General features: G+C 52.4%; 1 protein-coding gene across 5 annotated transcripts in view; it reads left to right on the top strand.

The window, feature by feature from the left end:
• Positions 1-14,763, top strand: part of LOC138061518 (uncharacterized) — a 94,938-nt gene that overhangs the window by 27,913 nt on the left and 52,262 nt on the right. For all 5 annotated transcript variants that reach the window (XM_068912563.1, XM_068912566.1, XM_068912567.1 and 2 more), the window contains exons 5-6: positions 7,420-7,543; positions 7,983-8,107. In XM_068912563.1, the coding sequence (XP_068768664.1) occupies positions 7,420-7,543; positions 7,983-8,107 (249 nt within the window). The remainder of the gene's footprint in view (positions 1-7,419; positions 7,544-7,982; positions 8,108-14,763) is intronic.

Below are 14,763 nucleotides of genomic sequence, written 5' to 3'. Positions count from 1 at the left end.
CTCGAGCATGGTGAGAACAATCCAGGGAAAACTATACCGGAGGGGTGGCCCATAAGGACAAGGAAAGGGCGAGAGCGGTTATTATATCGTGCATCTGAGTACAGTCTTTGTACTGCACATCCGTGGCTTAACTATAGAGCTCTGATAGATGTATTCCATGTTTAGTTCTTTACTATACTTTTTGGCTTTGTTATCCCTGTAGATTGTCTGGTGTTAATTGTTTAGTGTTGTCCAGTGTCCCATCATATGTGTAGAACCACTTAGCTCTAATAAACTCTTATATCTGACAAATGACGATCTCCCGAGTTCAGTGCAACTAACCCCGGAATCTGAAAGACTCCCAGGCGCCCCTCTAGTGGCGCGTCACATATTTGATGTCAGAAGTGGGATTCTGATACGTTAGCCATGCCGTCCTCCCGAGATCATAACGCTCAAGAAGCCTGGAAACGGCCTTGCTGAGAGCTTTCAGGCAGAGGGGTGGAAAAACCCAAAGTGGGACTCGCAGTGGGTAGGGAACCATGGCAGAGATCGGGATGCAATTTGGAATGAGCATGATAAATGGAGGAATATGAATAAGTTAAAGACAGGAAAGGGCCAAGATGCCATGTGCTGGCTACTAGGCAGCTTGCCTTTAGGCAGCCTTGGAAAAACTGGAGGAGGCTGAAAATCTCCTAGAAGAAGCCCACAGCGATGGGAAGGAAGCTGAAATGGAGAAAATGGTTTAGAAAAGCATTTAGAAAAGAAATTACAGCGTTTAATCACTGCACAAGTGGAGAACAAATGTGAGACATTACAGAAGACTAATACAACCTGGAAAGAACTAGCGCGGGTATCCCAGCACCAGGAAACGCCGGCAAAGGACCCTGCTGCTGGCCGTGCCGTCCGGCAGCAGGTAGGCAGCGTGTGGCTCGCTGGCAGCAGGTACAGGGCACAGCCTGGCATCCCGGACCGTGGGACCATGAGTTAGGAACAAAGTGAAGGGGCCGCTCAGGCAGCCTCAGCACACGATGTCTGTGTGAGATTGCACTCAGGGAGAATTGCAGACCATTGAAGAAGCTTACTGGCAAACACGAGGGCAATGACTAATGTGAGAGAGTGAGTGAGTGTGTGGAAAAAAAAAAATCAAATAGGGCAAAAGCCCTAATCCTATTAAGTAGTCTCTGCAGCAGGAGAGCATGTGAGTGTGTGCATCAGGCACTGCATTATAACGCTGATAACCATGACGCCTTCAGGCAGCAAGCACACACGTCTACCAGCTGGTTGGGTCCAGCAGGGCCTCACCAGAGTTCTCGTATGTGCGTGAAGGTAACCACTGCACTTGAAGCTAACATTATGACTGGGTCTGACTCTTAGGCAACCTGTAAACCAGCTTGAACCTAACCAAGGTGTTTAAAGGAAAGGGCAGTGGGCTGTGAGGGGAAGGGGATTCCCAGGGTCCTAAGGTCTGTCCCGCTTGCTGCTCCGTGACCACGGGGACAGAGGTCAGTGTGAGGGCATGGGGGAGTCATCCTTTTGCAAATCACAGAATCACAGAATCTGCTCCTGGGCTGGCAGCAGCCCGGCACCAGCCCCACCGGGGCCACGGAGTTGTGCCCATGGCCCAGCTCTGGCCCCGCTGCAGCCCTGCGGCCCGGCCACTCGCGATCACAGAATCACAGAATGGTTCAGGTTGGAAGGGGCCTCTGGAGATCATCTAGTCCAACCTCCCTGCTCCAAGCAGGGTCCTCTAGAGCATATTTCCCAGGGTCACATCCAGATGGGTTTTGAGTATCTCCAGCGAAGGAGACTCCAGCACCTCTCTAGGCAACCTGTTCCAGTGCTCTGTCACCCTCACAGTCAAGAAGTTTTTCCTCAGGTTTAGATGGAACTTCCTGTGGTTCAGTTTGTGCCCATTGCCTCTTGTGCTGTGGCTGGGCACCGCGGAGAAGAGACTGGCCTCATCTTGTCGACATCCCCCCCCCTCCAGATACTTGTACACACTGATGAGATCGCCTCTCAGTCTTCTCTTCTCCAGATTGAACAGGCCCAGCTCTTGCAGCCTTTCTTCAGAGGAGACATGCTCCAGTCCCCTCATCATCTTTGGAGCCCTCCGCTGGACTCTCTCCAGTACTGCCATGTCTCTCTTGTCCTGGGGAGCCCACAATTGGACACAGTACTCCAGGTGAGGCCTCCCCAGGGCTGAGGAGAGGGGCAGGATCACCTCCCTCCACCTGCTGGCAACACTCTGCCTAATGCACCCCAGGATACCTTTGGCCTTCTTGGCCACAAGGCCACATTGCTGCCTCATGCTTAACTTGTTGTCCACCAGCACTCCCAGGTCCTTCTGTGCAGAGCTGCTTTCCAGCAGCTCAGCCCCCAGCCTGTACTGGTGCCTGGGGTTATTCCTCCCTAGGTGCAGGACCTTGCACTTGCCTTGGTTGAACTTCAGGAGGTTCCTCTCCGCCCAGCTCTCCAGCCTCTCCAGCTCCCTCTCAATGGCAGCACAGCCTTGTGGTGTGTCAGCCCCTCCCCCCAGTTTAGGATCATCAGCTAACTTGCTGAGGGTGCACTCTGTCCCTTCCTCCAGGTCATTGATGAATATATTGAACAAGACTGGACCCAGGACTGACCCCTGGGGGACACCACTAGCCACAGGCCTCCAACTTGACTCTGCGCCATTCACCACAACCCTCTGAGCTCGGCCATCCAGCCAGTTCTCAAGCCACCTCACCGTCCACTCATCTAACCCACACTTCCTGAGTTTACCTAGGAGGATGTGATGGGAGACTGTGTCTAAAGCCTTGCTGAAGTCCAGGCAGACAACATCCACTGCTCTACCCTCATCCACACAGCCAGTCAGTCCATCTGAGAAGGCTCTCAGGTTGGTCAAGCACGATTCCCCTTTGGTGAATCCATGCTGACTACTCCTGATCACTTTCTTGTCCTCCAGATGCTTAGTGAGGACCTCCAGGAGGAGCTGTTCCATCAGCTTTCCCGGGATGGAGGTGAGGCTGACAGGCCTGTAGTTTCCTGGCTCCTCCTTCTTGCCCTTTTGGAAGACTGGCGTGACATTGGCTTTCTTCCAGGCCTCAGGCACCTCTCCTGATCTCCAGGACCTTTCCAAGAGGATGGAGAGTGGCCTAGCGATAACATCCGCCAGCTCCCTCAGCACTCGTGGGTGCAGCCCATCAGGGCCCATGGATTTATGGATGTCAGGTTTGGACAAAAGATCTCTAACCCGATCCTCCTCCACCAAGGGAGAGTCTTCCTTTCTCCAGCCTTCCTCTCTTGTCCCCAGGGTCTGGAATTGCTGAGGGCTGGCCTTAGCAGTGAAGACTGAAGCAAAGGCAGCATTCAGTAACTCTGCCTTCTCTATATCCTTTGTTACCAGGGCACCCGCCCCATTCAGCAGCGGGCCCACATTTTCCCTAGTCTTCCTTTTGCTATTGATGTATTTGAAGAAGGCCTTCTTGTTGTCCTTGACATCCCTTGCCAGATTTCATTCCAAATGGGCCTAAGCCTTCCTTGTCGCATCCCTGCACACTCTGACAACGTCCCTATCTTCCTCCCAAGTGGCCTGTCCCCTCTTCCACATTCTGTAGACTTCCTTCTTCTGTTGGAGTTTTGCCAGGAGTTCCTGGCTCCTCCATGCAGGTCTCCTGCCCACTTTGCTGGACTGCTTACTCAGAGGGATGCACCCATCTTGAGCCTGGAGGAGGTGATGCTTGAATATTAACCAGCTTTCTTGGACCTGCCTTCCTTCTAGGGCCCTACCTCATGAGATTCCTCCAAGTAGGTCCCTGAAGCGGCCAAAGTTAGCTCTCCTCAAGTCCAGGGTTGCGAGCCTACTTATTGCCCTGCTCCCTCCTCGTAGGATCCTGAATCCACCATCTCATGGTCACTGCAGCCAAGGCTGCCCCCAGCCTTCACCTCTCCAACTAGACCTTCTTGGTTTGTTAGTACAAGGTCTAGCAGTGCACCTCTCCTTGGTGGCGTCTCCAGCACCTGGGTCAAGAAATTATCCTCAATCCTCTGCAGGAACCTCTTTGACTGTTTGTGCCTAGCTGTGCTCTCTTCCCAGCAGATGTCAGGGTGGTTGAAGTCCCCCATGAGAACCAGGGCCTGTGATCATGAGGCTACTTCCAGCTGTCGGTAGAAGGCCTCATCAACGACTTCTTCCTGATCAGGTGGCCTGTAGTAAACCCCCACCACTGTGTCACCCATGCTAGCCTGCCTTTTAAGCCTTACCCATAAGCTCTCAACTTGCTCTTCATCCACCCCGAGGCAGAGCTCCATACGTTCTAGTTGCTCCCTCACATAAAGAGCAACTCCACCACCTCACCTTCCTAGCCTGCCTTTCCTAACAAGCACATAGCCGTCCATGACAGCATCCCAGTCATGTGAACTGTCCCACCATGACTCTGTAACTGCAATGAGATCATGGCCCTGCGACCGCACACAGATCTCTAACTCTTCCTGTTTATTCCCCATGCTGCGTGCATTGGTGTACAGGCATTTCAGAGAGCCAGTCAAGCATGCAAGCTTCCCAGGAGAGGTGCAAGAGGATCCTCCATAGCCATGTTGCATGCTGTCTCCCCTGGCTGCATGCACCCACTGGAGGCATCCTGACTTGAGTGGTGTTTTACTGACTACCCTGTCTCTGCACCACTCCCCTTCCCCCATCTTTCCTAGTTTAAAGCCCTCCTTACCAGGCTGGCCAACCTGTTGGCAAAGACAGACACGTGTGCCCCGCTTAGTGAGGTGGATCCCATCACTCTTCATCAGCTGTTGATCTTCAAACCGGGTCCCATGGCCATAGAAACCAAAGCCCTGTTGCCAACACCAGCGGCGCAGCCAGTTGTTAACTTGGAAAGCTCATCTACTCCTCCTCCCGTCCTTCCCCCTCACAGGCAGGATTGAGGAGAAAACGACCTGGGCTCCCACACCCTTCACCACCATCCCCAGAGCTCTGGAGTCCTGTGTGATGGTTTCCAATTTGCCTTTCGTGTTGTTAGCGCCCACATGGAAGAGCAGCAGAGGGTAGTAGTCCGATGCATGGACAAGCCTTGGCAGTCTTTCCATGACATCTCTTCTTTGAGCCCCTGGTAGGCAGCAAACCTCTCTGGACAAGAGGTCAGGTCGGCAGATAGGTGCCTCTGTCGCCTGCAGCAGGGAGTCACCCGCAACAATCACTCGCTGCTTCTTCTGGGTGTTCCCGCATGGCACGGGGTCTGTCAGGCCAGTTGCTTCCCTTGAAGCTGTGCCCAGCTCCTCCTCAGCTTGGAGGGCGCTAAACTTGTTCCTCAAAGGAACAAAGTCTTGAGGAGGAGTAAGAGCCTTTCTCCTTCTACGAGAGGTCACCAGCTTCCACCCCTCTTCAACAGCGTTACGATGTGCCATTTCACACGGTACAGAGCCCTCCGGCAACTCCGCTGCAGTGGGGGCTGGGGACTCCCGGAGCTGCACAGTCTCCGAGAATACCCTGTCAATCTCCTGCTCACCTTCTCGGATGGTACGCAGCCTACTAACTTCCTCCCGCAGCTCCTTTATCTGGTGATACAACTGGTCAACCACAGCACACCTCGCACAGGGCAGCAGACTGTCAGCCCAAGCCTCATGGAGAGGCCCCAGGCACTCCGTGCAGCCTGGCACCTGAACAATCTGTGGGGAGAAGAACATGAAGGGAAGCACATGGCAGAGGGCTGTTCTCCCCCTCACTCCAGCTGCCTTTGGTGGGCAAGGGCAAGGGCAGCGTCTGGTGCCCGTGCCCTGTCCCACCATGGCCCCCTCTCAGCCGCAGGGCTTGCTGATGGTGTGGGTCAGCAGAGAACAGCAGAGATGTGAGTGCTTGGGCAGCTGTGGGGAAGCTGTTAGCAGCTGTTTACATGCCTACAGCACTGCTGGGCCTTGCTGTCTTGGCAGAAAGCCACAGGCACCACGGCAAGGCCGTTGCCCAGCAGGGCAACTAAAGGGTGCCCCCAAAGTGCCAGAAGGGAGGGACATTGCTCACCTCCGAGAGTGGCTCCTGCGGGAGCAAAGCGAGAGGCTGAGAGATGGAGAGAGGGAGATGAGGGCCAGGTAAGAGACAAGAGAAGTAAGCCTTGCTCCAGGAGTGGGCCTGTGGCCTTTCCGCGTGGTGCTGGCTGGAGCTTTGTGTTCCGGGAAACGCTGCCTAAGTCAAGCGGGTGCAGATGCTGACTGTGCCTCGAGTGGCAGCATGAGTGTGTGGAGCTTGGCCAAGGCAGCTGGGAGGTGCTTGGGGCGCTTGAGGCGGGGCCCCCACAGCAGGATGATGCCAGTGGCAAAAGAGGAAATGGTCTGGGCAAGAGAGCTGCAGGTGCTGTGTTTGAGCCGTCTGTGTTTGTCTGTGAAGGTTTCTTGCCATGATTGCGCCGAGGATGGAGAAGCTTGAGGCTCTTGAAGAGGAGAAGGGCCTCCTGCAGCAGGCTGAGCGAGAACAGCAGCAGCTGGGAAAGAAGAAACAGCCAGGCAGCCAGAAGAACAGCTCAGGTAAGCTAAGAGACTTCGTGAGACTAACACACATCTAGAGGCAGATTTCTCCAGTCCTGTCAACAGGAGCCAGCGTGTTTGCTCTCAGCTGTGGAACAGGCGCCTTGTGCTTGCTGGTGACAAAACTGCACCTAAGTCACAGCTGCTGCGTCCTTTGTGAGGCGTTCGTTCAGGCAGACGCTCTTCTGAACGGTTGTTCTGGGCTCTTGCACGTGTGCCCTCCGAGCAGGAAAGAGGGCTTGCTTAGCCCTGTGGCCAACACACTTTGCCACGGAGACCATTCACAGGCGGGAATTGTACTTCCTGTCCTTGGTAGGAGCTGCCGAGACGAGTGAGCCTTCAGCTGTTGGGAAGAAGACCAGAAGAGCTGTGCATACTTCAGTGCTCTGCGGGGAGAGCTGGCAGGTCATGGCTCGAGCCACATGGCACAGCTTGTCATCTGAGGAAGAAGATGCTACTCGGAGAGCTCTCAAAGGGAGACCTGTGAGTAGGCGCTGGGTGGGTGCGGGTGGCCACGCCTGCTAGGTGGCAGTGCGTTGGCGCTGCGGACTCCTGGGGTGGGGGGGTGCTGACACGCACACAGCCTCTGCCAGCTTGTGACTGCTGGTGGATGGTCAGGGCGTGTCCTGAGCAATGCCCTGAGGAAGCAGGGAGGGGTGTTGCCATGCTGGGAGGGTCTGTGTTGGAAAAACGAGGAGGGCTCTGGCCTTCCTGACCGGTGGGGCTCCTATTTCCGCCTCCCACTGACACCAGTCCCCAGGAAAACCTTCAGCTTGTCTTGGAGCCAACTGTCCCAGTGTGCACCTGCGTGGCTGGGGATTCGCTCTGCTAATGCCGCCGACGAAGAACTGTGGGCACCGAATCACAATTCCTGCCTCTTTCTGTTGTGTGCTGAATCTTGTTCTGTAATGCATGTCTTCCCTCCTGTAGGAAGAAGAATGTGTATCAAGCAGCAAGCTGCGAAGCTGGCAAGAGGCTGCTCATCAGGAACTTGAGAGTCCTGAAGGCAACCGGAGTGAGCCGCCGCTTGAGGCCCAAGACACTGACAAGCAAGGTGCGTACAAGCCTGGACTAGAGTGCCCTAAGGCTCTGTGTTGCCTGCCAGGACTGCAGGCACTGCTCTGGCTTCCTTCTGAGGGCTCGCCTTTGCTCTAGTTCAGAAATGCTTTGCAGGAGGCTCCAAGAGAGGAGCTGTAGCCTGACGGAGCTGTGGCTGCTTTGCTGGCTCCTCCCGTCACAGTAGCTGAGGGGAAGCAGTGGGGAGGGCTGGAGGCTGTGCGCTGACCTGAGTTGAGGAGCAAGGTTAAGCAGCAGCCAGAGGAGGTTTCCACAGGCTAATGTCTCTAAGCCAGTGGTGAGCGTCAGTCATACTCTCCGCAGGAAGTCTTTGTAGCCTAGGGACAAAGTCTCGCTTTGCTTTCCACACCGCCTTGCCAAGGGAGCGCTACAGGCTTGGAAGTTACTCAGGGATGGCTGTTTGTTTCTTGCTGCAGAAAGCAGTAGGGAGGATTCTTCGAGAGAGCTGTGTCTCTGTCCTGAGACAAGCAAATGCTTCTCTTCAGGAGCCTGCGAAGGAGACAGCGACGCTGACCTGAAAGAGAGCAGAAGATTTTGGCAGGTATGACAGCAGCCTCCTGCTATGTCTCAGAAGATAGCAGCTGTCGTGCTGTGACGTGGTTGAGCTGTATCTGTTAACCGGGTCCAGCTGAGTTTCTTCTCTTTGTCCTGAGCCTTTCCTGCCTCACCATCACTCCCCACGCTGCCCACACGCTTGCTGCACTCCTGCATCTTTCTGCTAGGAGGGCTTTATTCGCAAAGCACCCAAGCGTCTGAGTGTCCAGAAGCGCAGCTGCTTGACTGGGGCAGCCACAGGCCTCTCTCCTTGGTGAGCATGTGGCCATTTGTGGGTTAGTTTCTTCCTGGAGGAGCTCCAAGAGTAGCTTAGAGAAGAGCGTGCTTGTTGCCCAGTTGGCCTCAGCGGGGCTCATGACGTGCTGCCTGGCTCCGTCCCTTGGAAGAGCCTCTCGGAAAGCATTGAAGAAGGTGGTGGGGAGACATCCCGAGAGTCAAGGATGAGCCTTCTGTTGTCTTGACAGGCAACCTGTCAAGGTCCGAAAGAGTGACCGAGGGAGGAGGACAAGTTGAGGCCGTTGCCTGGGTCTGTGTGTGGCTTACAACTCACGCCCCACTTTGCATGCGGCTGGCAGCCTCCCTCAGTACTGCCTCAGAGCTGCAAAGGAACCTGAGAAAAAAGGCAGGAATGTCCTGAAGGCAGACCATGGCACAAGAGACCAGAGCACACAGGCCTGTACAATAACTCAACCTGCTCCTGCTCCTGTGTCCTTTGTGTTGCTTGCTTCCCGCCGGTGTAGAGCATGAGTCCTGTGGAAGTAGTAGCTGTTGAGGAGGCCCACTGTTGCCTAGTGAACGTCCTCTGGCCATGGTCAACAGTCCCCAAGGGGCCACTAGCTCCCACTTCAGGGCCGGATTCCTCTTTTTCACCACACTCAGAGCCAGGCTGGCTGCAGTACCCCTTGCTTTAGAAAACCTCCTGTGAGCGCTTTTGAGAGAGGCCAGCAACGGTTGGCTGCTAGCTGCGCGAGACCTCCAACACCTGTATCCCAGGTGGTGTCCCCTGAGCAACAGCTTTTCCTTCTGCACATCCCCGACAGCTCTCTAAGGAACGGCCTCTTTCTGCTTGGACTCAGGCTGTGTCTGCTTTGAGACCAATTTGTTAGATTACTGCTATCTGTAGCTTGTCTGCTTGGAATAGTCCCAACCAGACGGGAGCTCTGAACCTGGGTCTTTAGTCCTTGCCTGCTACCGGATGGTGTTACCAAACGGAAGAAAAAAAGGGAGGCTGTTGACTTTCTTGAGGTGGTTAATCCCTTCTTGTTTTGCTTGGGAAGAAATGTTCTTGTCCTTCGACTTTACAAGTGACTGGGCAGCTTCTTATGCTCTGTTTCTTTGTTTTTCAGGGTTGTTGCGGATGAGTGAGGAGTGACGCACTTCACTTGTAAGAGAGAAGCTGCAATATGTTTACTGAGATAAGATAGTGATTTAACAAAGTTCAATGCTAAATAAAACAGTGGTTTGATGAGATTTCATGGCAAGGTTCAGTTGTTTATTTGTTGCATAGTGGACAGTGTGAGGCAGAATCGTCAAGGAGACCCTCCAGTGAGTCGTGGACTCCTTCAGAGTGGACTGCCTGGCTATCCAAACTGCTTAGTCCCAGACTTAGTCAATGGTTTATGTCCAACGGATTATGTGCACAGTCAGTTTGAGAGACACTTAGCAAAGTTTGCAAAGTCTCAGCAGCACAACCAATCCAAGATTACAGTTTGCAAAGTCTCCGTGGGCCATTATTTTCTTACCAAGGATCTGTCTCGGGTAAGGAATCTCTCAGCTTTGAAGAGGAAAGTTTCAGTCACTCAGAGGATCTGTCACCGGTAGGGAGTCTCTTGACCTCGAGGTGTCAAGAGACTGGAGAGGTGTGCCACCTCAGGGGGAGGTTCACCACCATGAATCCAGCTGCCGTGTAGGAGAGCTCAGTGGGCTGTAGGCTGCAGCACTATTTACCGGCATGGAGTTTGACTCATGGTCATGCAGTATTTGGTGTGGAGATGTCTCTTTGTTGCTGATCTCATGCCACGTGTGGGGAAAGCTACCTTTATGCCAATCTCATGCTGCGTAGGGGAAAATGTATCCCTTTTTGCTCATCTCATGCCTGTTTCTGGCCTTTGCCAGAAACTGGTTTGCAACCAGTATGGCCTAGTTCCTCCTGGTCAGTCCTGGGCACTGTCAGCTATTTGCGGTCAGCTGGAGCCCGAGATAAGGGAGTTGCACTCCGCCACCCCTTGGGCTTGCAATCAGGGGCGGGGGGAGTTGCGCTCCGTCACACTTCCACCCCATGACCATAGTCAAATCTCCAATGCTTTCACAGAGTGGTGGTGCGGTCCCCTCTTGCCTCTGTGTCATAAATATATGGAGTGGTTATTGCCTCTTTTATAGATCTACTCTCCATTGTGGCATCTTCCTCCAGTTTGGCCAGGGGAAGAGGCTGCTATGAGAGCGTGAGAACTCGTATTCTTACTGATTTCATACCGCTAATTACTACTATTACAATAATAATGGTTATTAAAATAGTGAACAGTGGTTGGAGTAGGCTTGCAAGCCATCCTGGAAGTCGGAAGCCCATCAGTTCAAAGTTGATTTAGCCATGATGAGTATATTCCATCCTGGATGCTTGCAGAGTCAGCCGCTACTTGCCGAACTTGCATAATCTGCAGGGAGAGTGGCTGGGAGACGTTGGGAATGTGCACGCAACAGTCTTCACCGGAGATGTTCAAGAAGGCACAGACTCCTCCCTCCTTCAACAGCGTGAGGCCCAGAGTGGTTTTCAATTGTAGTGTTATGCGGGCGGTCGCATCTCCACGCTCATTTAGGAGAGTTAGGCTGTCGCTGTGGCGTTAGCCAGTATTTCTCCTTGATCAGTCAGTTGCGCTACTTGCTCTCGAGTTTTAGCTGATGCAATTCCCCAGATGAAGCACCCTTCTAAACCTCAGAGCAAACGCTTTCGAACCTTTTCTCCACGTGAAAGGTCTCGCCATAGAGTTGCCCTGTTCACTCGTCGCCACTTTTGAGAGGCAGGGAGACCTGGCTAACATGACTTAGGAGGAAGCTAATGAGCATTGTACGCCAACAAGCATAGCAGGGAGGAGGGTATGTAGCGTGTGATCCGAGCATGCTCAAACCATGCCCTTTGGGGCTGGCACAGCTGCCTTTTTGCCTTCAGCTACAAAGGTGCTTTTGCTGTCTGCGGGCTGAAAGTCATCCCTAAAGAGTTTCTCAGTGAAATTAAGCACTGAGTTGTTGGCACAGAGACAGCCTTGCACTGGTGCATGCCGTAAGGGGGGAAAAGTCATGAGTGGATGGAATGAGGCATTACAGGACAACGGGAGCGTGCACTTCCATTCAGGATTTTCAGGAGGGGGGGTTGTGAGAGTGTTTGGGTCCTTTCCAAGCACATCCCCATAACGATCCTCTTCCTCCCCACTGACATGATTTTAGGCAAAGGGAGAATTTAGTTTGTTTCCCTTCTCCTGGTATTGGCCGAGTTCCATCCTGACAGCGCATCGGACATTCATGTGCCTTGACTTTGGGGTGGACCACACACCATAGGGCAGGTTCTTCCAACCGTTCCCATGTCAGTGAGTGATCTTCTCAACTCCCTTGGTCAAGAGCACAAGGGATCCCCCAAGGGATGGTAGTGCATGGCATGGTGGTCTTCCTTCCCCGTGCAGTACCATCCAGGTACACACTTTGGTCAGTGCAGCTTTCACCTGTCAGGCCCGAAAGCATTGAGGGCCAGCTATAATTGCACCACAGTGGATCTCTGGCTTCCAATTGGGGGATAAATGACCCTCCTTTAGCCCAGGTATTATTTAAATCTTCCTCTAAGTTTGGGAAGCAGAGGCAGATAGGCAACGGGGTTCCCTCGGTCGATCCCAGATTGTTTAAACAAGCTGTGATTGAGGAGGTATTGATAAGCTGGCCAAAGAGTTGTATTTGTTTCAAGATTGCACTGGATTGAAACCCTTCATTTTGTGGGGGCATTTCCATACTATCAGTAACAAGTGCTAGGGTTATCATTCCTCCCACTATACCTATTATTTGGAATGAATTCATTTTACAAAGGATTCCCTCAGGATGAATTCAGCCCTTTTTGGGATAGTACCTTTTTGTTAGGGGTTAGCAATTTGGAAAAAAATAAGCAGTACTAATAGTTTTAGTCTTGCTAGTAGGACTCGTAGCGTCAGGCTTCACTCCCTGAGCCTGTGAAAATAAGAATAGCATGAGTTGGCGGGGTGAGTCCAGACAGATTACCCTATGAAAAAGAAGGAAAAATGCATCGTGCGCTAATTCTGTGTTTTGCACCACTGCTCTCAGTAGCTTCCCAGGCAAGTGGGCCACGAGGTTTAATTAAAGCCATAGGCACAGGACCGATGGATAGTAAATTGGCCATCACAGGCTGTCCTGGCTGTAACGTTGTCGGCTGTTCTCCTTTCCCAGTAGCTGGAGCACTAAGTTTAGTTCTGACAAAGAGTGCTCGGCTCACAGGGCTTCCAGAGGGCCCCTGTGGGTTATGTACTTGATGGGGTACTTAGGGAAGTCGCGTATCCCATTGAGCCTCGTGTGGTTTGAGGCTCTTTCAATAAGCCATTAGCCCTTTCTATCATCCCATTTGACTGAGGCTAGTGTGGGGTGTGAAATACCCATTGAATTCCTTCTTGTCTTGCCCAGTCTTGCACTTCCTGACACGAGAAATATGAGCCCTTATCACTTTGGATAACATCAGGAGGAGACAGATCTGAGAACCAAAACACTAGTCCTCCCACTGTACTTTGCCCCTCAGCTTTTTGACTCTTAGTTGCCATAAGCAAGCTGGAGACTACTTCCACTCCTGTGAGGCTGTATCGATATCCTGCAGAGGATTTGACTGGTGCAAAACAATCACTTTGCCATGTAGACCCTAAAGTTTTCCCTTCACTGACATGAAGAGGTAGTGCTTTAGCAGGACGATGTGCTTCTAATTTTAATCTACACTGGGGATGTTCTGTAAGAATAGTTCCACAAGTTTCCTGTTTACGGGCCAGTCCTTACTCTGTGCAGCAAAGTAAAGAGCCTCCTTACCTGTGTGACCTAGGTTGTGATGTAACCATTCTCCCAGCTGATACCACTCAGGATCTCATGTGATTATCCTAATTTTCGTTAAACTCATCTGTCTTTAGGTTCCCCTTGGTGGCTGGTTGATTGTCCTTGGTATGAGCTTTTACGCATCCCATCTTGAAAGGTGTTTTCCTGGCTATATCTAGCAATAGTTGCCAATCTTGATTTCTCCAAACTGGGGATCTATTTATTTCCCACTTCAAGGGAAGTGCCTTCCCCGTCTTCTATTATTTGTGTGCCAGTGGTAATATCTAATGCAACAGCCTGATATTGCCATTGACCATTTATCCTTTTTGCTGAGGCATCAGTGAAGCAAGTGTTTTCTGTTGGTGCACCCTCAGTGAGGGGCGGTGCATTCAGAATTGGTGAAGGTGTAAAAGGGTGTTGTAATGCTAGAGGCTCTGTGTTTACAGGCATCTGCAGTTTGGAAACCTTAGTGTGTCCTTCAGTTAACTGCCTATTTTCTGCAACTCCTGCTAGGTAGACATACCATTTTCAGAGAGTAGATTTTTGTGCAACTCCTTCTGGGGGAGCAGAAGTCCCCACAATCTCCAACGAGCTTCTCAGAAGAGCTAAGCAGAGCCCAGAAACTGCTGCACAAGCTGCTGCATCTGTTGGCTGCCTCTGCTCTGTTGGCTGCACTTTCACCTGGCCATTGCGAGATGTCTCTGTCCTCACAGCAGCCCGGGCACAAAACCCCACTGTCTACCTCCTGCTGCCTCTGTACCGTCACGTCAAGGAAACAGCTTCACAGGCCTGGCCAAAGGCAGCAAAGACTGCCGGGCTAGTATGCCCAGCCTCTGCCCTGTACTCCACGGACAGGTCTCTGCCCTTGTAGAACACAAGCCTCCCGTTCAACACTTCTTAGGCTGGGGGCACTGGATCCACAGACATCCTGTATGGAGCTGGGCTCCACAGAGGAGGAAGTGCTTGCTTCAAGAGGGTGAGAAAGAGAGCGCAGCACAGGATCAGAGCTGTGGATGCTTGTGGCGTGCCACTAGAGGGGCGTCCGGGATTCTTTCGTATTCAGGGATTAGTTGCACTGAACTCCAGAGATCATTCTTTGTCAGATGTAAGAATTTATTAGATCTAAGCGGTTCTACACATATGATGGGACACTGGACAATACTAAACCATTAACAGCAGACAATCTACAAGTATAACAAAGCTAAGAAGCATAGTAAAGAATTAAAAACACACACATATCAGAGCTCTATGGTTAAGCCACGGAAGCACAGTACAATGACTGCTCTCGGGTGCACGGTATAATGACCGCTCTCGCCCTTTCCTTGTCCTTATGGGCCACCCCTCCGGTATAGTTTTCCCCGGATTGTTCTCACCACGCTTGAGCTGCGTCAAGAGGATTCAGGTTCTCCCTGGCAGTTGGCATCAGGGCCGTCCCCGCTGATGGGTGGGTTGTCGGGTCCGCAGACCAGCTGACGGTCAGTCCGAGTCCACACAGAGGTATGTGGCTTACTTCCTTTTATCCTTCCCGGGCTTAGTTCATTAATCAGTGCCAGACCATGGCTGGACAATGGAACAGAT

The sequence above is a fragment of the Struthio camelus genome, chromosome 18, assembly GCF_040807025.1.
Source record: "Struthio camelus isolate bStrCam1 chromosome 18, bStrCam1.hap1, whole genome shotgun sequence".
Lineage (NCBI taxonomy): Eukaryota > Metazoa > Chordata > Aves > Struthioniformes > Struthionidae > Struthio > Struthio camelus.
The sequence above is the reverse complement of the archived record's forward strand: the minus strand, read 5'-3'. Positions and strand labels throughout refer to the sequence as shown.